The following is a 22,587-nucleotide window of genomic DNA, read 5'->3' as shown; positions in this document are numbered from 1 at the left end:
GCTTTGATATAATTGCATATGCAACAAAAAAAATTAATAACTGTAACTGAAAGGTGCATAGTCATAAACACTGGCCCACAGTACAGCACATTCCAAAGGAGAAATAAGCCCTCCTGAGTCAAGTTCTGCTCTTTTCAAGTGCTCAGGTTACGTGTCCAGAGCAGTCCTCTACTTTCATCCACCCCTCTAACACCTTTATGTGTTTTTAATTAGGGTTCTAATTAGCATGGTGCAAACATGATGTAATTAGTTTGCTCCCAGTCAGGACAGCTGGAAGTAACACAGACATATGCTTGCCACTCTCAAAGGGTTCGCACGCCTCTTACCGCACTCAGCACTCCAATTACCCGCTTGTATTTTCCCCCGCCCTGCTCGTGTGAAGCTGCATGTTCCCCGTCTTTCCCTAAAGGCTGCGAAAGGAGCAGCAGACAAACATGAACCAGACCCAATGTGTCAATTCCTTGCAAAACATAAAGTTAATGAGACAAGAGAAATAAGGTCTGAACTGAGGTAATTGATGTAACAAGGCCCGGCGACTGCACCAAAAATGATTAACCTTACATTTAACAAGGTCTACTGTATGTCTGAAGGCAGGTGCAGCTGTATGTGCTCTGATCCGCACACAGATTACACACAAAGCACAAATCTATGCATCACAATCCAGCGTATTTGTGCTGGAAAAACAAAAAAATTCTCACATCATTTAATTCATTAATAACTCCTGGTATTGATTCCTTTCTGTTTGAACAGAGCAGCCTCTGTGAACAAAGACGTCTGTGCAAACGTCTGTAGGCACCGAGTTTGGAGTAATTGGCAGCTTCTCTTTGATAACAAGAATGGTGAAAGAAAAGGTAAAACGGAGGACTTCCTGCTAATGATGAAGCAAATTCTCTTCATTAACGACTCCTAATTTTATCTTCAGCAAGGTCGCGGCGGCTGTGCCTGACTATTACCATAACATATTAACGAATGTGTCGTGGGAAAAATGCTATTAATCGCTTTTCCGTGTGTGTGTGTGTGTGTGTGATCTCTTTAATGTGACTGACGGCACTGTGTGGTTTATTTCCATATCCCTCTGGGAGAATAGTTTACAATAAATATTTTCCTAGGTGAGCGCATAAACAAAACTTATCCCGATTAATATTGCTGCTGAGAGCATGAATATATGAATACATAAATCTTGACAGCATGTGCAATATTTCGCCTGCAGCCATACTGTAGGAGGAACATAAATGAAAAGTTTGCAACGACAGTATTCAGACAAAATATCAATAAATAAAGACCGTGTCTATATAATCCTGCAGATGCATCATTACAGTGTCTGTATGCAAAGTCTTTATGTGATAGCAATCTAAATGACAGCATATTCACTTCGATTTAGCCTTCACTGTAATGTTATATATGATGTCAGTCCATTCGGTAACCATATCCACTTTAGCTTAGTTTAAGTGGATTTACCCTCATCATCTCTCTCTCTCTCTTCCTGCTGCCTCTATGTATTACGTTAGAAGCAGGGGTATACACACAGCATAGCATTATTTGAAGGTAAACTGCATGTATACATTAAGCGACATACACAAGCCGTGGTCTAAAGGCACGATCTCCCTGAGGAAATCTGATGCGCGCGGTGAGTTGCAGCCGAAAGCAAAGGCAAGCACATCCCCCGATGATACGTTTCAAGGCGCGTGCGTATATTTATGCAAGTGCACGCACAAGCATGTTTATCTGTGCTTGAGCGTTATGATTTATGATGGTCTTGATTTATGCGGGTGATGGATGAGCACATTAGGAGCAGCAGGGAAAAACCTGCAAGTCTCCAACTGCATATATCATAAGAGCGGCAATAAATTCAGCTTCTCAGGTCTGGAATCAAATCAAATAATACCTGAATAAATAAGGCAAGAAATAATTTCTTCCCCTTGTTGAACATGTATCATCTATATAGAATAATGCTTATAAAGGAGTAGAGGTCAAAGCATCATCCGTTATTCCATTACATAATGTAATACACATTTTACCAAAGTCACATTAAAAACTGTTCTTGATTGAGTGTTTTAAGGTGTATGTCTAAATGACTGTGCTGCTGGTCCTCACCAGGATAAATGCACAATTGCTAGAGCCTTTAGGCTCATGGAAGCATAAGGCTGCATGAGCAGAGACGAGCTGTAAACATGTTCATTTCTCCTGTAAAGCTGGGCATTTAACAAGGCAGTATCTGGGGATTGACACACTTTCGGAGCGAGCCAGTCCCCATGAGCTGTGGTAGGAAGTGCCACTTTGACACTGCTCCATGTGCTCAGCCACAGACGTTTTCTGCTTGGTCTGAAGTCAGTTTGCTGCATCGTTGGAATTATACATTTGTAGACTAAACATTGATTTCCAAGGCTCCTTTCAAAGGCATCCTGGTTAACAAAGGTGGATCCAACATTTTCCAGGGGTCATTGCCACTGGTAATGGTTTGATTCTAGAATAGAAAACCATAAGCTCCACAAACTAACAAGATTAAACTTTCAAATGTTATTGTAGCTCGGCTGTAGGATGGACGCCTAATGATAAACAACAGTCTTTCGCAAACCATCTCGTTTAACAACCACTCGCATGCTATGTGCTTCAGGCTCAATGAGGGCTACGCATCCTTGACTGCGTCTTTCAAAGGATGCACTAGGTAAACTAACATACTATAGTTAACCTAACCTTGGTCGCTCTGACTTGTTAGCTACTCAAAGCAGCCACAATCCTGTGTATGTATTAGCATATAAATTGATCATTAGAAATCAGAAGTCAGAAATCATCTATAGAGACTACTAAATATATATACTGTACATATATATTAGTAGTATTCCTTCTGTAAAGTCGGACATTTTAACAATGCTATCTATGGTCATTCCTTACTTTTGACAAGAATAGAAAATAATTTTGTGATATGCAAACAAGTCTTAATGAAACGAGTGAGTGTGGTGAAGGGTTACTTTCAATGTGATTTCATCACACAAAGTTTCAGTGATTATCTGCTGTAACATCATCAATACACTTGAGGTACAACAATGAAGAGTTATGAATAACAGGATATTAAGGGAATTTTTCCCCTGAGATACGCATCAACTATCTTTTTCTTCCTTGCAACCACAGACTCGCCTCACAACATCCTTCTCCACCTCTCCTATCATCACTTGCATAAGATCACACACTTAGCTCTCCCTCTCTTTCCCACACACACACGCAGAGAGAGCTCCTCATTATCTGTGTAGGTTGTCTTCAGGACACAGATGTGTTATTTTGAAAAAAAAAGGAGTGTAGTTCTTGAGTTAAAGATACTCCATTTATTTAAATTTATTTTTAAGGATTTTTGACAGATTTTGATTTTTTTTTCGATTCAAAAAGCAGTTTATTCCTTTGTAGCCGTGTCGAAAATAAACACGGGGCAAAGCTGTCGTAGTTCGACGGTTGTTTACATACGGCTTTTGTACGTGACCCACACACTGTCCCTGTGAACCTGGAAGTATCACGTCACTGGTGGGATTCGCTAGCTGCATTTGTGTTGCCAGATGTAAGCCAATCCGGCTAGATCCACCTCCCAGAGGTGGATTGAAAACTATCCGGATGTATCCAGATACGATCCGAATCCCACTCTAGCCGAATTGATTTCCCCAGTGTGAACTGGGTCTCCCCTTAACCGACCCACTTGCCCTTCCACTTGCAGACTTCTGCTGTATTCACAACCAGAGGAACTAACGAGCTAACACCCACCACTGGAACTTCCTCCTTAGGAACTCTTTCTAGGCTGTTTCTAGGGGTGGAATATATATCCATATATATCCAATCTGTACTCACATACCTATTGTGGAAAGATCAAAATTAGGAACAAGACAAACTAAAATATGCTATAAAATATCCCGTTTATATGTTCAAAAGCAGTAAATGTTATAGTAAAGATGCAAATACATATATTTTCATCTCTATTACAGAAAATAAATATGACGCATAATATTAAGGGCAGCTAGCAAGTGTAAAATGAATGCAAAAAAAACGTTATTAGAGTTGACTGCAGCACAAAAGCCTTACTTCTGACAAATCTGTCAAAGCACAACTTAACAAGTATCATTAATCAGCAGCACAGGATTGAGGAGAGATATTCGTTTTTTTACCCCTCCAGAGAAATCTTTGCATAACAGTGTGATACATTTCCCCATCCTAAGCCATCAGTTTGCTCCTCTATCAGCTGTCACTGATTCCCACAATGGAACTCCCTAGCACATGTCAAACACAGAGCCTGACGGATATTCATTAAACAGCCACGAACACACGGCAACGGCACGAGCCATCTTATCTTACCCACGGGCCTTTATTCCTGCACTTCCAATAAAATCCTCTCTACTGATTCTTACGTTTTGTACTCTGAGCTAACAGACAGGTATCCTCCTTGGGAGAATGAACAGTTTTAACTTCTGTGATTCAAAGAATATATGATGCTGTTGAGGTTGCGCAGTCTTCTTTATAGTGTCCCCTGTCTCTGCATGTGATGCCAAACTGTCCTTATGATGTTGAGATCAGGAGTCTGTGAGGCTAATGCTAATTCAACCATAGCTGAATGAATCTGCGATGGGTCAGTTACTAGCCTGATGATCACATGTGCCTAAAACAGCACTGTGGATATACACTATATGAGCAAGGGGTTCGTGTTCGTATTATTGATAGATTGTCTATGAATAATATATCTATGTATTCTGACATTTCATAGACAAAAGAAGACAATGTCCTGAGAATGTTTCTGTTTCCACACACATTCCCAACATGTCCTCATGGGAAAAAAAGCGTTTTGGTCAGGTTTATGCTTACAGAATATATGAACATTCTTCCTTGAAATACATTATGTTATTGTTAACAGAACCCATATTAATGTGTGATACAGCTGCTAAAGTCTGAGTAAGGAGGCAGGTTGAGGACAGTGGGGATACCACAAGCTGTTTTACTTTCACCTGGTGGTTGGTTAAGTTTCATAAACACAGGAATTTATATACATTAAGTAAATTTGGCTGCCTTTACAGCATGTGTTTATGGGGTTGCAAATTTACTGCAACCTCATGAACACCAGGAAAAAAAAAACAAAAAAAAACAGGACTAAAACAGCGGCCATGTGAAGTTTTACTGGTAAGGATGGCCTTAGTTCCAAACTTCCATTCAGTGACTAACTCTGGCAGCTTTGGAGCATACAATGAACATTTAGATAATAACTCTGTCTGTTTGTCAGCTCAAAATACTCATGTTGGTGTGGAAGAACTTATCAGTTCTGACCTCATCACACTTCATCAAATTTCATAAATGCTCAATGCCGAAAAATGGAGGCCAGAAAACACATTGCGTGTCTACATAGTGTATATTGTGTTCCTGCAGCCTTGGCAAGGCCCAGAATGACTTACCCCACCCACCCATCCCCATACAGGGATGATCACTATATAGCAAAATCTGAACTGACAGTTGACACAGTGTTCTTGTAGAATTAACTACTACTGTGCGCTGTGCCACGACTAAGAACTATGTTTACATCAAAGTCTCCCTCTTGTCTTCTGGGACCCTGCTGAAAACGGAGCCACACAGGGGTCCTGCTTTGGTCATGGCAGCTCCCTGCAGATCCTCTCATCTCAGCTCAGGACATTGCCTCAGCTCCTCTTTTCGCAACAAACACTCAACTTCTACAACTCTGGTTTCTACAGTGTTTAAAAGAAAATATCAGACTGTTCTTCCTCAAAGCCATTTCACTTGTATTTGCGAGGGTCACAACCAGAGTTACAATAAGCGCGACTGAAGAATCTGAAGCCAGCTTTCTAATTTCCTTCTATTGACTTTTATTTTGAAGCAGGAAATTAAACTGATATATTTGATGGACCGTAATGACGCTCTATAAGAAATATAATCATGAAATGAAGTAATAATTCATCATGGGATGAAAAGTTGCCCCTAAATGAGAGTTCATGTGTTTTATTTCTCCCGTCAGAGACTGTTTAATTAATCAACATTTTATAAGCATGAATAACTCATTACCACAGTCACACAAGGGAACCAACAGTCTGGTCTGTGATTTCTTGTATTACAGCTGAAAACTGTGCCGCAGAGCCTGTGCTCAGTCATAAAATATTTGACGTGAGAAATCGTCAGTTATTATTGAGTCGCATGTTTCCTTCAGACTCATTAAATATCTTTATATGGAGTCAAATTTTGCACCCGCTAACTTAATGAAATTCAATTCAGGCCTGCCTCGGTGCAATACAATGCATTTTAATATGATTAAATATGATGGAGATGTTGTAAACACTTTTATTATTCAATTATTTCATCTGGGCAGGATTTTGGCCACTGGCTAACAGCGGAGAGGGAGGATTTTGGCATTGGCAAAGCAATGTAAATTAAAATGGACTCTTTCATAATGTAATGATCATGATAAAACCCTTTTTAGATGATTAATTACATTCTGTTTAGACTCCAATGATATTGGTACGCTCTCATTTTATAAGAGGTAGAACAGAAATAAGTCAATTTAAATTAATCCTCTCTAACGCGCCATTGTTTATCCGGAATGCCACGCTGCTGTACGTGATGTGGCGCACCACTTTCAGGCTCTGTGTACTTCAGCAGATTGAGTTTGAAATACACATTAACTCTCAGAACCCCCACAACCCACCTACAGGTTTGAGATTCATGCTTTATCTAAAGAAAAATTGCCTCAATTACACAGTTTGTCATAGGCTGAATCATCAGACCTTAACCTTTACAACGGTCCGTAATGCATCATGAGTTTCAGTTACACTGAAAAATTGGGGCAAAAAAGGTTGAGTTTTTCTATGTATCAGCTACAATTAATCGAAAATATAGCATTTAAAGCAACAAAAAAGAAGACAATGCATGCAATCAATAAAGCTGAAATGCAGGCTTTATTTAGCATAGCTTGGCATGTGAAGGTACCAAGGTTGGTAACGTGTGGACATTTAAGCCTTTTTTGCCTTCCTAAGTGAGACCTTTCAATCAGCTTCCTGTTTAATCTGATGTCTGTCCACTTGCGGCTCCTTCTCATCGTAATGCTCTTTGGTTATTTATTATGTGCACAAGTTGCTGTCATTGTTTTTCGTTTAAAGCTTGTGTGCTCATTAATTTTCCATTATTGTTTCCATGAATACAGGTCTGACTTAAAAGTTACACCCAGGCACAATTAAGGCTGAGTGTTGCATTAGTCACAAGTTGGTTGGCTGCTCCAGGACTTTACATTACATAGAACATTGAGCCTACAGTGGTTAAAAAAATGTGACCGGATGCTCAAAACCATCTTGGGGTTCTGAGCATTACAGTCTGATGTTTTATTTTTACATGAGTTTTCCATTAGTCAAGAAAAAAATAGCTCAAAAGTAATTGGACAGGTTCCCCTCAAGTCAAATTTAATCTTAATATTCAATGACTGCTGTAAGTCTTGGACTTTCTGTACTTATCGTAGGGCTTCTTTACCTCCTTGTGTCTGCTCTATATGGAATCGGATTAAGACGGGTTGCCATGCATGTTAACCCCCTCTCCTCCATGAAAATATCTTTGGCCACATCTACAGGCTTGTTGGCTTGTTGGAGTGATGAAATGTCATCCAGTGAATCAGGATGCGCTCAGCTGAGTCTGAGCACACACCTCTGCATTCATGAAGCTGCCGCCTTCAGCAGCGAAATCACCGACAAATGCCAGCATGTCACTTCCATCAACCATCGCACACATCCTGATTTGTGACATGAACAGCGCATTGTTTGACAGATGAAGTGATGTGGTATGCTTTGGGCCATGTGATGTTCCTCTTCTTGGCTGGACTTGCATACATTTAGCAGACTTTTTTTTCTCTTTAGCTGTCTGTTCTAGTTGATTTCTTGGTTGTTTGAGTCATGTGACATACCAAGGTCATTGTTTAAATTCAAATCAGGAAGTGCTCTGTGCTCTCAAGTGGTCAGATTGCAGCACAGCCACCTTCTCCATCTTTCCCTTAACGATTGCCTGGAAAAAAAAACTTGTAAGTTGCATATACATTTGATTATTGCTATGATTTTTGTGCCTCATGCACATTATAAATTACACAATAACAAGAGATGCACAGCGATGGATATGTCATTTCAATGTGGTATGTTTACAGGATTATTTGCAGCTGTTGCCAAAGTTGAAGTTTAAACTAGGGATGTCCAGATCCAATCACATGATCGAAAATCTGGCCAGATTACGTGGTTTCAGACTCGATCGGAATCGGACGTTACCTCCCGATCAGGACTTAGATATATATGTATTAGGGCTGTCAAAGTTAATGTGGCTTAATCCAGCATAATGATTAATAATTTTAATGCATCTGTGCAGGGTGACTCTCTGGTGCATTGTCTAGAGGTGTGATGGTGCTTTGGGTGTGAAAGGTCCTGGGTTCAAGACTTGGATGAGCCATTTCCTTTGAGAAATTTCCCAGTTTGCGGATGGATGAAGTATTTATAGTCTGAGGCAATGTGTTTTGGGCAGTTTGTTGAAGTATTGTGTCCGTGGAAATGGGCAAGAGCCCTCGGGCACACACACACACACACGCACACACACACTCAGTTTTGCTTATGCAAACAGCAACACAAGCAATAACAGGTAAAATTCATTTTAGTAACATCAGACTCGAGGGCAAAAAAAAACCTGATCAGGACATCCCTAATTTAAATACTGTGTTTTAATTTTCTTTGGAGCAGCTGGCAGTTATATCACATACCAACATGTTTTTATCAGTACTTTCTAAATATTACCTGTCAGAGAAAAAAAATCTCAATGTTCTCCTAGTTTTGTTTGTCAGAACACATGGAAGATGTGTAGCTTCTGACATTTGGTTTGGTGGCTGTGAGGTGACAAAACTAATCCAAATTTGAGATGTCTGTTTAGTAGAGGAGCAGAAGAGTTTGCTGTTAAAAGCAAAAACAAGCTCTGTAGCTTGTCAAGCTGTAGCTGTCGTTTCAGAAAAGTAGAGTTTTGGGCATCCACACGGAGACATGGAACGGCGTGTTCAAACATATCCACACAGATGTCATTTTCCCACCTCTGAAATGCCGGCTCCATGTGGATAAAATGCCTAAACGATTCAAAACTTTAGCGGATACGGCCGTCTATGTGTGGACCTTAGGTTTTAGAACTAATTTCTGTAGAACTTCATGTCTGTCTATCTATCTATGGAGGATCATGATTTGTCTTTGGATTAACTGTTAATATTGTTTTCTAAATATAATTCATCTCTGTGTTTGTGGTCAATATTAGTGCTAGCTTGTCGAAGCTCCTGTTAGAAAAGAACTGCTAGTCTGTTTTCTTTTCTTTGGAGCCATTTTGGTGGCTTTTGAATAGTTTCAGACCTGAAGCTCATATACATAGCTCAGTACTCCTACCGTGAGTAGTGAAGTGGGGCCGATGCCAAATTTGTACACCACAGTGAGCTGTATCTACTTATCACATTCATGTAATCCAATCCAGAAAAAGAAAAAGAAAATCTCACATTGTGCATACAATGCATTTGCACTTGCACAATGGTGCAGATTATACAAAATCAGAATGAGTCATTGAGTCATTCAGTTGTATTTTTGGTGCTTGGTAAAAAAAAAGGAGGAGGTCTAAAACTGCTCTGACCTTTTTGATCAAAAGCCTGCTTGTCAAAAGATTTCTATTGGCCTGATAGTAATCAGGGTTGCATTGGATTTTTTATCTCAATATAGCAAAAAATAGACCCGTCAGAGTGTTTTGTGTAGCTGTATGGGCCAAACATCATGAGCCCTCATTATTTGCCAGGGGTGGCGGTGGGGGGGCTCCCTAAGCTGATAAAACATGACATTGTGAAATTTGCATAATACAAAGAAGACATCTCCAACAGTGCAGACATGCTATGGAAATGTAAGATGCATCCAAATGTACCAAGACTCTGGTAGAGTGTTCTCATTAGTCTGACAAAAAATACAAATACAGTTTTGTCTTTTGACTACTGGGTCTCTATGGTTTCTAGATTTATAGCCAAAAAAGACATCTTTTTTTTAGTTTAGTTTAGTTTAGTTTAGTTTTATTTTTTCCAATTTTTATCAGCATGATTTATTCATTACACTTCTCTGCAGAAGAACAAGTTTCTAAAATCCATAGACACCAACTTGTAAAAACTACAAACTATGCGGCATTTGATTGCTGCCCTTTCTATCCCTGGCTTCTTCATACAAGTCTCCTTCACATGTTCCAAATCAGCTGTGACTGTCTGTGACATAATAGGACTTGATTTAGAGAAGAACTGCCAAAGAGCTTCAGGAGATATGTTTTTTTCTCTATTTCCCTCCCTTTTCCACTGGAGTGGCTGTTGACACTTGCCAGAGGATGCAGTGGTGCAATTAGCACTCCTACTGCAACTACTAGTGACAGTGTTGTATTAGAGCGTTAATAAATGACAGTCACATTGTGACATTTGGCAGAAAAAAATGAATGCATGATCTGGAACCATGATCCAGAACTAGATACCTTGAACTTTTCAACTGCATAGCTATAAAAAGGATGAAGCCTTTTTATAACAAAGAGATAGGCTCTTACATGTTGGTGTTAAATGCTAACCTGGAGATGTACATTTATAAATAAAAAAATCCTCAAAGAGAACAGCGATCACAAGACTAATATAAACATTATTTTAATAATAAGATTATCTCTAGTATTGCCTTGACTTTTGTCAGCTTTAAACGGCAACCTTAGTTTTTCACACCCACTGCACATATGGTCATGTGGTCCACATCGTAAAGTGTCACATATATATACGAAGCCGAAAGTAGCATTTTGACCTCGGTTTTCAATTGGAAGGGACGCCCGGTACACTTTGATTGAAAAGTGCTTTAGGGGCAAGACTAGACATCATTAGACCTGATGGGTTCTCACTTTCAGGTAAAGGGAGGAAGCTGTAACCATGGTAACTGAGACCCAAAGCCATGGAAGATTGGAAGTCAGTCAGACATGGAGGGTGCTGACAGGAATACTGTAATGCCCTATTTAATCGTGAACAAAATTTATAGTGTTTGTGTTATTTTTAATGTCAAAATTTGACATTTAGTTTTGAGGAATATATATAGCAACAAAGCGATTGTAAGCAGAGAGTCAACTGTGTTGACTGTAAGCTAACTTTAGACTTCATTTTTGTTGTTTGGCTTTGAGCCACTGTTGACCTGTTAGTGACCCGTTAACCACCGACTCACAGCGTCTATCCTCAGTGCCAATAGCTACACCAGGTCCTCTGCATTTGAATTCTGAAATGAAATAAATTTTTTAGCAACTGTTCAGCTTTTACTTACAATTACATCCATCCTACTTGCCCGAACTGTGTTAAAAATTAAAGTGAAAGTCTTTTTTTAACATTCTGTCAATTAATGTGCTGTGCTGGGAATTGAACCCAGCTCTCCTGCTTTAAAGTTAGGTTTGCCTTCTGCTCACAATAGTTACATTATAGACCCTTCACACACACACACACACACACACACACACACACACACACACACACACACACACACTTCAACAACTGAAAAAACATCATAGACCAAGTGTCTCACACTCAGATTGGTTAGGAGCCACTCGTATTTACAATAAGTGATTAAAGCTAAACATATATAGGTACTGTTAGCTTATAACAGCATAAATTTCATTCTATTCATAACCTACTTTGTCTGTTTGAGGTTAATAGATCCTTTATAAACCCCTACAGAAAAAAATAAACATTTATTGAGTTATTTATTGACGTGTAATTAAACAGTTCAGTATAATAGAGTTCAAAGTGTATTTTCACGTCTGGCTTTTTCTTTTTTTAATTTTAAAACTGATATAAAGTCAGTGCATGTCTAGAGAAAACTAGTCTCAAGACCAAAGGTGATTTGCCTGAATGTGTTATTAACCTGTTAATCAGGTATAAATTTCTGTTGAGTTATTTAAAGTGGCTGAAAGTGACAATATGAAAAACTACAATTGAATACAGAGGTTTTCATTTTTCTAATAGACTGTCTGGTATGAAGGTAAACTAACTGACTAGAAGTAGAACAGCAACTTTTCAAATAATTTTTCTGTTTAAGCAAAAGGGCCACTGTGGGTGGCTGTGGATTCCAACAAACAGAACATTAATGCCTATAGGGAACTATTAAAAAATATGTGAGCTCCACAAATGTCTCTGCTCCCTTTCTGAAAATCAAACGTTAATAATTCAAACATTAAAAGAGAAAGAGCCAGAGCCTGTAAAATTAAAATATAATGTGACGAGGGACAGCGGGGTTGGACATACAAACACAGTACATTTTAGCATAAAACTTAAAGCAAAAATATCAAAGCAAGCAAAGTCATAACATAAACACTATGTTGCAAAATAATAATTTTATTAACATGGACAACTTACAATAAAAACATTCAAAACTGAATGCTTATTGTGGCATAAATCTTTATATTTTGTACTTTTGAAGTGCAGTATGTCCATCACAATGGGACAGGTTGTTGCTGTACGCACTGCTCTCTCTGCATAAAGCTAGATTTTGTGCCACTTGTCACCTGATTAAACATTACCCACCAACCTCTTAATGATATAAATAGCACTTGAAATGGCATGGTGTCTCTGCATTCCCCATTTTCACTTCAGCTGATTTACTGCAGCTTTTATTTTCCCACTCAGCTGCTGATAAAACTGCAAATAAGGAATCAAAAGGTGCTACAGATGGATGATCCACGGATGGATAAGCCTTCCCAGTAGGAATGGAACAATACAACATGGAGCTTAAACTAATATTTTCTTTATTAATAGTGAGGGTTTTTATTCATAATAAGGAGCTCAAAAACACAGAAAAACAGATGGAGTCAAGAGGCAGGAGGGTGATCTGTGTATAGGCAACCACCTGTGACTCAAGGCTCATTTCAGTTGTCATGGCAGGGGTTAGTTATAGTCACATCCACCAGATACGACACATGGTTAACGGAACATATATGCTAATCAGCTGATATACTAATCAGATACCAGTTCCTTTCCATGTTGTGAGTCAGGTCTACTAGCAAGCTGCTGACCCATGATGTAGCACATGTTGAAATCCTAGAGTTAGTTAATAAGTTAATAGATCAGCCCCATTGTCCAATACCATATCTTGTTATTTAGTCATTGTCTGATATTGAAATGTTGCATGTCTTAGTCTTCAACTAGCATTCAGGTGAGGAGTTTCGACATATGACAGTTTCTGACTATGACACTGTTTGGATGATACCATAATACATATATCACAACAACTAGTTGAATATTCTGCTGGAGCTTGTTTGGCCAGACAGCCACAGGTTGGCCAGTGGTAGCTAATGTTGTATTTATTTTTTTTTTTTAATTTTAGATTAGGATTAAGAGTAACTAAACTTGAGATTGCAGTGGACTGTAGGTGTTCACATACTCTGGACTCTGCTTGGAGGTGTCGAAAGCACATTAGTGTCTAGAGGGTGAACCTATATGGAGGTGTCTTCTCTGTATTTTATTTTAAAAACCCAATTGGGGTAAAGTTAAAAACGCAAGTTTCAGACGGCTAGTTAAAAAAGAGAGATTTTTTTTTTTTTGAGAAATTAATTTGACTCATTTGCAGTTAAAGACTGCAAAATAACAAAACATGGCCTTCATCCATTCGAAGGAACAACCAGCCATCCAACATCCTAGTCTGCTCCATCATCCCTGCAGCATCTATTTGTTGTTATTCCAACATAAATCCATTCATTATTTTTTCACACTGTACTTTACGACGCAGAGCTTGTACGAGTGTTTGAGGATGGCTTGACTTTAATTACACTGACTCTGCACTGTGTTGTGTAGTAATGTCTCGAATCAACGAGAGAACAACCGAGTCCCATTCTGCATTTGCATCGTTTTAGCGTGCCAGCTCTGCAGTTATTAAAACTGTGGCAGCAGTAAGATGTTTGTGTGTTTTCTCGACAGAACAAGTGAAGGTGGGTGGGTTGATGTTACTGTTATCTCTGGATGAAACATACAGTGGATGCCAAAGCCCGCGGCGGGAGGAGAGGGAGGGAGCAGGTAGCAGATTATAAAATTCAATTTAGGGCAAAAGAGGGGGTGGATCTTTTATATAAGTTGCCACTGAGCTGTTTTCCCCTTTTTTTAGTCAGATGCAAACACACACACACATACACACACTTTTTGGAAATCTTCTGGAGAATCTTCTGTGTTTTTGTTGTGATATCCAGTAAAACCGAAGATCCCTATTTGTCTTAGCTGCAGGGCCAAAGCCAGATGCAGCTAATAATACACCACTCAGTGGGGTTTGTGTTGAGTATGACTGTACTTCTGTGCGTGTGAGACGGGAGGGAGAGCCTGGGGGGGGAAACGACCACGTTTACAACATTTTTCTGTATGCGCATCATCATCATCATCCCGGCGCAACCTCGCCGGGTGCTCTTTTGAGGATGACCCAGCAATCGAGGGAAGAGGGCATGAAATTGGCCCTGCGAGATGGTTAAGAGGTGGTTTGCGCTGAAGGAGTGGAAACACTTCTCACCGAGGGTTTTGCCTGGCTTTGTCGTCCTCGCAGCTGTCTAACCGCCCGCATATTCAAATGATGGGGTGAAAAAAAAATGTTTTTCTCTATTTCAGTGGCCAGAAAAGTGCTTAGGCAGAGCAGGAGGAAAAACATATATCTAGCCCTCATTAGCCCCCTCCACCCCATCACAACTGAAATCAGCAGCAGAATGATCTGCAGTGAAAGACACAGAGAGTTTAAAAAAACTGCATCAGAAAGCTTTCTATTGACCATGAAAACCTCTTAATAATTCAATCGTTTAAAACTCCATCCAGCTCGATCACAGAAATGATTCAGTGAATAATTCAAAACCAGAGAGGATCTCATGATACATTTATTAAAAGCTGTTTAACCGCCTGCGAGGGAGGGGAGAGAGCAAATGACTTAACCGCAATCTGGAGTGTGAGACTATACTGTACATTCCTTCTGTAGCATACGCCTGCTCGCACTTAAGCCCTTAATGGTTCCTTAAAACTGATGAGGTAAAGGGGAGGAGAGGGAGCGGAAAATGAAAGTGTTCTTCTAAATGGTTTTTGGAGGAACGCCTGTCAAGTGGAACGGGACTGGAGGGGGGAGAAATTAGCTAGGGGACATGCAAAGCGAGCGTCGTGGCTGGCTGTGTGACATCCTTCTCTCTTCAAAGCTGTCTCGGGGTAGGAGAGGGGGGAGGGGACGGTGGCGGCAGCGGTGGAGGTGCAGGCACAGTATCTCTCAGGTGCAGGGAGTGCTTGAGGAAAGACCAAAGAAAGATGGTGAAATGGTAAATCAGTTTTTTTTTGACACATAGCAGTTGCCTACTGCTGATTTCTTTCAAATTGTAAGCCTTAACCACACGCCACATACAAGAACCCACTTATTACTAAACCTGGTCCCTTTAACAATAAGACCCTACAACCCAGCTTTTCTTCTTCTTCCTGCTCTGCAGACATATGTGTTCTTTCACAGCCTGTCAGTGTGATAGAAGGTTGAACCCTTTAGCCTTTGAACATGTAACTGTTGTTCTTGAACTCAAAATGTCAAGCATACAACGCTTTAAAGACTTTTGTTTGGCCCAGTTTTATCATCAGCATATGAATTTTGAACTGATTCTATACCGCAATAGATTCTAAAGTACACACATTAATTACATATTTTTGCACCATCACTCGGCCACATTATAGAAATATGTTTCCAGGCACATTTTTAAAAGCTACATTCAATAGGATTCGCCCACTTTCTGTGTTTTTACTCTAATGAATGTGTGGGTGCCTGCACACAATGCTTGATTGATGTTTTTCAAACTCAGGAAAGGCTAGAATACCATTGGGATTGTTCTCACCATGGCTGGTTGTTACAAGTATTAATTTACCTCACATAAAGGCGCACGGTCCTGGTGTGAAAGCGTCAATGTATGATGCAGAAAGAAGCATTTTGGTGCCAGCTTTCAACATTAGTCTTGTAGACTTCAGACAAATTAAATTGCAGTTGGGGGGGGCAATGCTGTGCTGTCATTGAAACAAATAGATACTATTCATGTTTTATGTATTGTGTTTAAAAGCGGATATTATGTTGAATTTCACTTACAGAGGTCAGAATCACCCAGTTGGTTGTCAAAAATGGAGCAATGTGAGCTAGTGTTTTTGTCATTTGTAATCAGACAACGGAACTGTGCACAGTGTAGCTATGTGACACCATCATACAAGTTATTAATTGGTCCTTTTTGTTGATGGTTTACTTTTTAAAGTAACAGTATACCAGGCTGTAAATGTGTATTTCTGTTGTAAAGTTGGACATTTTATCATGGAAGTCTATGGGAATCAACACACAGCTGGTGCATTTTATATCTAGTATGAGGTCCAGGACAAAGTTGATATTACACAACATTCACAGAAATTCTGAATTCAGATGATGTGATTGTGGTGAAACGGATAATTTGGATAAATTACTAAAAAAATATTTATTCCAATGCTCAGATAATCCCGGTCATTTTCATAAAGGAGATTCAATAAAGTCCAGTTGCCTCGCTTTAAGCTGTAAAAGACCACTAGTTAAGTGCAGGTTTTAGATGTTACAATGGGCCATAGTGATGACAGCATGATATGTATGCATGTTTTCTTCAGCAAGATCTAAAAAAAAATCTCTCAACATACTAATTGCTTTGTTGTAGTGGCTTATTAATTAAAGTTAGCATATGATAGACAGTGAGTGACAGATGTTTCATCAAATCACCTGCTGAGGAATGTTTTAAGAAGCACCAGTTTCTGAGTTAACCCCCCAGATGGCTTTTATAACAAACCATCTGGTGCCATCAGGTCATGTGATTGCATTGTTTATCTCAAGACTAACCTCGACCAATCAGACTGCTTCTCTGTCATCGCACCTAAAACATGCCTGGCAGGATGTGATGCTTCAGTGATGTAAATGACATTTTGTAACTAGCTTGTGATACTGCTGACAGCTCTACAGTGTAGTTGCTCGAGCTAACTTTCATGTTAACTTCACAGACTGACAGGGATGAGCATCTTCACCCAGGTTCACACACTGACCGCTGCTGTTCGTCGGCGGATACGTGTCAGGTCAGCACAGGGAAGCAGTGTCTCCTCTTGCATTTAACAGGCAGTTTTCCTGTCCACTGCACTCCACTGAATCCCCAGGCTTCGGTTGGGTATTCACTAGATACTTGTAAGTTAAGAATGAGTGTGCAACATATTCCACTATTAAAACTGGAACCCCAATATAAGACACATTTTATTTGTGTCGGGAACTCCCCTTTGTCCTTGAGTTGCATTTGCAGTCCATGCAGTCATCTGCAGCCTTTCAAAACTGCAGTTACTGATTAAAATTTTGTTTGCATACTGAGACAATGCTAATTATATAAGTTATAATTAAAATTGTGGCTCTTGCCATTCTGAATTCCCTAAAACAAATGTTAATTAGCCCAACAATTTAAGCATATGTGTACACTATACAGTATATATATCCCTTTTTTTAATTAGCAGATTGTATTAGCAGATTGCATTTGTGTTACTGGGTGAGTTAATTATTGTGCAGTCATTTCCAAAGATTTCCATATACAGTATGTTGTGAATGTAGCTGCGTATAGCCTTAGGTGAAATGATTTAAAAAAATGTCTGCCTTTTTAATGATTCTGTCCCCATAAAAACTTCCAGCGACAGAGATGGTGAACTGCTTCCTGCTGGGCTCTGACACCATTCAGTGTTGGTCTTTACAATACCTCACTGAATTCTATCCATAGCAGGGGTAAATGTGTGGTACTGGCTTTTGTTCCTCCGCATTCCCCCATCCATGGGGACTGCTCAAGCGCTGCGCAGAGCCGTAATGAAAGGCACAGCCAGCTGTGCCGACCAGCAAGATGGCACTTTCATCAAACTAAACCAGGCTGACACCAGCTTCTCAATTATTAAAGGCCTGAAATAAGCAACAGTGTAGTACCCCACCACCGCCATCTCCCCAACCCCACAACCACAAACAAACTGCTGTAGACACCCGTCAGTGAAGTTGAAAAGGAGAGATTGTTTTAGAGATGATGAGATTTGGATGGCAGTTATGTAGGGAGAGACAATGTACTGACAGTGATTGCTACAAAAATATTTGCAGGCTTAGAACAGACAGCCGGAACACGTCTTTGTTTTGCAGCAAACTGCAGTCAAGGGACAAACACAGCATGCACAATGCTGCACAGACCACTGCCTAAACCTGGGTAATCTCTTCAAACTGATTACACCTAAAGACAGGTTTACTGGTCCTGAAAAAAGGCACCAAACAGATCTTTATATACTTCCAGTCCACAACAAAAGCATTAAAGACTCTAATACAATACTAATAATAGGTATATAAATGTTGACGTATGCGTGTCTGAGTAGACTGAGTAACTTCTCCTATGGTGCATACTTGGTTAAAGTTGTTTCCATCTCTTGACAATTAGCTACACAACCCAATCTGTCACAAGCTGCATTATTCCACTCTGTCAATCATCATAGTTTCACAATAAAAGCCCATAAATATATGACATGCATCATGATGGCAGCCTCAAACATAGAGTTATTTTTCATGGTTAGCTCACCTAGCCGAGCAGCAGCTGAAAGCAGCAACACAAAAGGAAAGCAAACAGAGTAAATCAAATTCAAATCTCCTGGAAGATTTGGTCCCCCACATCCCCTCCAAAATCCAAGATCCCTTTATTGTGAAACCAATATATTTTGACACATTTATTTATTGGTACATGAGCATGCTCATCCTCCTAACTGTATTATATAGAAGCAAAAACAACAACCTATTCAAGTTGGGGCTCACATCAGACATGACAAGGTTTTTGGGGGAAAAAAAAGAAATTGAAACTTCTCATCCGTGCCACTGAATCATGTAAGTGAAATTGCTTAATTTCTGAAAGGGCCTTGTGAATGAAAAGCATCCTAATTGGCTTTAGATTTAACATTGGCTTCGCCCCCTTAACCGCCACTGGACTGCACCTTTGAAGTGCTCCTTCACTTAAATTGCACCTAGAAGACAGTCACAGGCACTGATTGCTTGATTAGCTGCTACCTTACGCAGACTGTTTCATGTATAGAAATGTGTCAGAAGTGTGCAAGCCCCAGACTCACAGTTACTTTTATTGCATTGCAGTATTGTCTACGCCTTTTTCCTGAAATCACAACAATTTTACTATAACTTCAGATGCTCCACTTTATCATGAAGTAAACTGGCTGTGTTGTAACTATCAAGCTTTGCTTTTGAATGCAGGGGAATAAGGAAAGTTAAAATAAACATTCAACTGGAAATGTGTTGCTTGTATAGCTTTATATTCACTTGCTGTTCACTAAACTCTCAGAAAAATCTACTGCACAGTGTTTTTTGTACATTATGTGAAAAATTGCAGTGTATGCCACAACAGTAGTACCAATTATATTGTGTATAAATTAAATGCAGAGTATAATAAGGACTCCTTCCTGTTCAGTTAAAAGTTTCTTTTGATTATAGTGTAACTTTACTAATGGAATAATTACAGTTTTAAGAGTTAAGAGTATAGTATTAAAAGTTTGCACACTAAGTCTTTGAGTCAGGGGCTACATTGCCAAGACAGCTGTGAAGCCTGAGGTAGACCTGTTAGGGATTAGATGTCACAGGTCTGCACCCTTTGTCTTAAAAAGGGGGCTGAATCCGTGCCCAGATTTGAAACGAGGTGGCTGATTGTAATTACCCTGGTTTATAAATATATTACTTATCACAGCAGAGGGATCCACGTTTAAGCCATATCATAAGCTTTGGGATTACCACACTGCCTCCCCTCTGCGCAGATTACCATAAACCTCCCAGTGTGATGAAGCGTGCACTGTGCCAGACAAACTTGCTTTCGCGTTGAAGGGCAGTGACAGCCCACAGATACACAAGACCATGCAAATCATGAAACCGGTAACAGAGGTACAACCATTGAAGAGCAATCAGGCCCATTTTGTCATGTGATTGTATAATCCATTTAGTCAATACCAATGCACTTCAGTATCGCAATATTGATCATGTTTGCTAGGCAGTTCTGTATCTCTCACCCATACAACACATAAGCCAAAGAAATATTTTAAAATGTGTGCCATGCCATGCTCATGTGAACTCTACAAATTAGTCAGCCAGTGTCCAATTATTCTTGATCACATAATCATATAGTTAAGACCACATTTTTGTAGTTTAGATAACTAATAATAAAGAGATAAACTTTGAAATGCCCAATTTTATAAGTACATTCTGGAATAATTGGAGACATCTAACATTTTAAGTCAAGCAAAGTGTGTCATGAAGTATCAAATGAGCTTGTGTATGTGATTCAAAGAGCTTTTTTTTTACAAGGCATACTTTTGAAAGTATTTACCTCTCAGTTGAGTCTTGTATTTTGATTTTGAGTTTGTATTTTTAGGCAGATTCGATGGATCATACCTCACACTCCCTGGAGCCAGAAATTGTGCAAGTGCAGGAACCAGTGCCATTGCCTAGCACCTCCAATGCTTCTGTTGTGGCAGCAGGGTTGTAGCTCATGTAATACTCTTGGAGCTGGGAGCTGAGGTTCTGCTCTGGCTCTGGACTCTTTTTGCGACGCTTCCGTCCAACCATTGATCGCTGCTGCAGCATCCTGGTTGCTCCTGGGTAGCGACGCCACAGCACATAGATAATTGTCAAGATTAGGGACATGGAGAAGAAGAGTCCTACGCTGCCCACCACCACTTTGTGTAGAGTCATGTGTTCCATCTCTGGAGGTGGTGGTTGAGTGGGTCGATGGCGAACCACTGAGTCTCTAGGGTCTTTGCTCATATGTCCTGGAAAGGTAGGATGAGGAATAGGTCGAGGTCTGAACGGTGGGAGAGGACCAAAGGTGCTGGTTGGTGGCATTGGTTGGGAGCCACTGGTTGGGCCATAGGTTGGTTCAGCAGTGGCTTCAGAAATGAGCTCTGACATTGGTGAGGGTGTTTCAGTAAGAATGTAGTCAACTTCCTCACAAATACCATGATGCCTTGTGGCTTCCATGATTTTTTCTCCCTGGAGATACTTTGGGCTACTACATATCATAGTGGTGTCTTTACTTCCCCGGAAATTCCTCAACCAAGCCACAAGTGGGCAAATGCCAGTTCCACAATCCCACATGTTGCCAGCAAGGCTTATGGAGGTCAGGGAGATCCATGCTGATACCGCCTCCTGAGACACATTGGACAGTTTGTTGGACTCCAGGTTTAGGACTTGAAGGTTGGGCAGGCAGTGAAACACAGCTGGATCCAAGGTTTGAATTTCATTTCCAGACAGATCAAGTTTCTGCAGTGTGTACCAAGTCCATGGGAGGCCCTGGTTGACCACCCTAATGCGATTCCACTGTAGATAGAGGGACCTCAGATTGGCCAAGCGGGGAAACAGAAAAAAGTTGATCCGAGAGAACTGATTGTGCTCCAGATGCAACTCCATCAGCTTCTGTAGCCCCAAAAAGGTGGTGCGAGTTAATGCCTTGATTCTATTGTAGCCCAAATCTAGAAACTCCAAACTTCGACACTCCAGAAAGGCTCGGATTGGGATGTTGGAGAGACCGTTTGACCGTAGGTGAAGATTTTGAAGCTTTCGTAAGCCATGGAACTGTCCTGGTTGCAGGATCTCCAGTTTGTTGTAGGACAAGTCCAGACTGCGGAGATTGGGGATTCCATGGAAGGTTGAATTGTGTAGAGATGTGATTCTGTTGGAGCTAAGGATTAGCTCTTTAAGCCTACGGACTCCCTGGAATGCACGACTGTCAACAGCCGATACTTGATTGTGGTCCAAGTATATCCACAGAAGCTGGCTGAGGTGGGCAAACTGATACGGCAGCAGAGTGTGTAATTCATTGTAACGGAGGGAAAGGCCCTGGCAGCCTACTGTGATGTTTTCTGGGACATCTAAAAATCCAGAGGAGTCACAATGGACTGTTTTCCCCTCACACCGGCAGCTATTGGGGCAGGTGCGCTCACCAAAGCTAAACAGCAGGGGAGCCCGTAGGAGCAGTAGCAGAGGAAAGAGGAGGTGTGTCAGCCGTCCATCACACAGCAATGGACCTAGATGAAGACATAAAGATAAAGAAGTTAAAGGGACATTTTAAAGCACAACTAAATGTTTAAAACAAACTATTAGTGTGTTGTCAAACTAGTTCCCAGATTTACCATAAAACAAACAATATGAAGTTTTCTTTCTTGGTACCAGTGATTCATAAATATAAAACTAGAAGAACACAATTAAAATTTAATGCATGTGCATAATAAACACTGTCAGTGAACATATGTTCACTGTTCAAATATAGGGAACTGTGACACAACTGGAACAATAGCAGTGGCCTCTTAGTAGTTCTGATTCTTTAATCTGAAAGCAACTACAGCTGGAATATGTGCATTGCATATTTGCATCCCTTTGGTATTCATATACCACACCTCAGGACACCGGTATCTGCTAAAGTGCACTTGTTTTTATTGAGATGTAGCTTCCCTTACATATATTAATATGCAGCCCATAAACTTCT

At 40.1% G+C, this 22,587-nt stretch overlaps 1 protein-coding gene across 1 annotated transcript in view; it reads right to left on the bottom strand.

Annotated features, from left to right (window-relative positions):
- Positions 1 to 22,587, bottom strand: part of lrrtm4l1 (leucine rich repeat transmembrane neuronal 4 like 1) — a 47,971-nt gene that overhangs the window by 7,309 nt on the left and 18,075 nt on the right. Inside the window, exon 3 of the mRNA XM_028418492.1 lies at positions 20,499 to 22,129. Within this exon, the coding sequence (XP_028274293.1) occupies positions 20,499 to 22,129 (1,631 nt within the window). The remainder of the gene's footprint in view (positions 1 to 20,498; positions 22,130 to 22,587) is intronic.

Source organism: Parambassis ranga, chromosome 12, assembly GCF_900634625.1.
Source record: "Parambassis ranga chromosome 12, fParRan2.1, whole genome shotgun sequence".
NCBI classification, from domain to species: Eukaryota; Metazoa; Chordata; class Actinopteri; family Ambassidae; genus Parambassis; species Parambassis ranga.
Note: the sequence above shows the minus strand (reverse complement) of the source record. Positions and strands in the feature narration are given on the sequence as shown.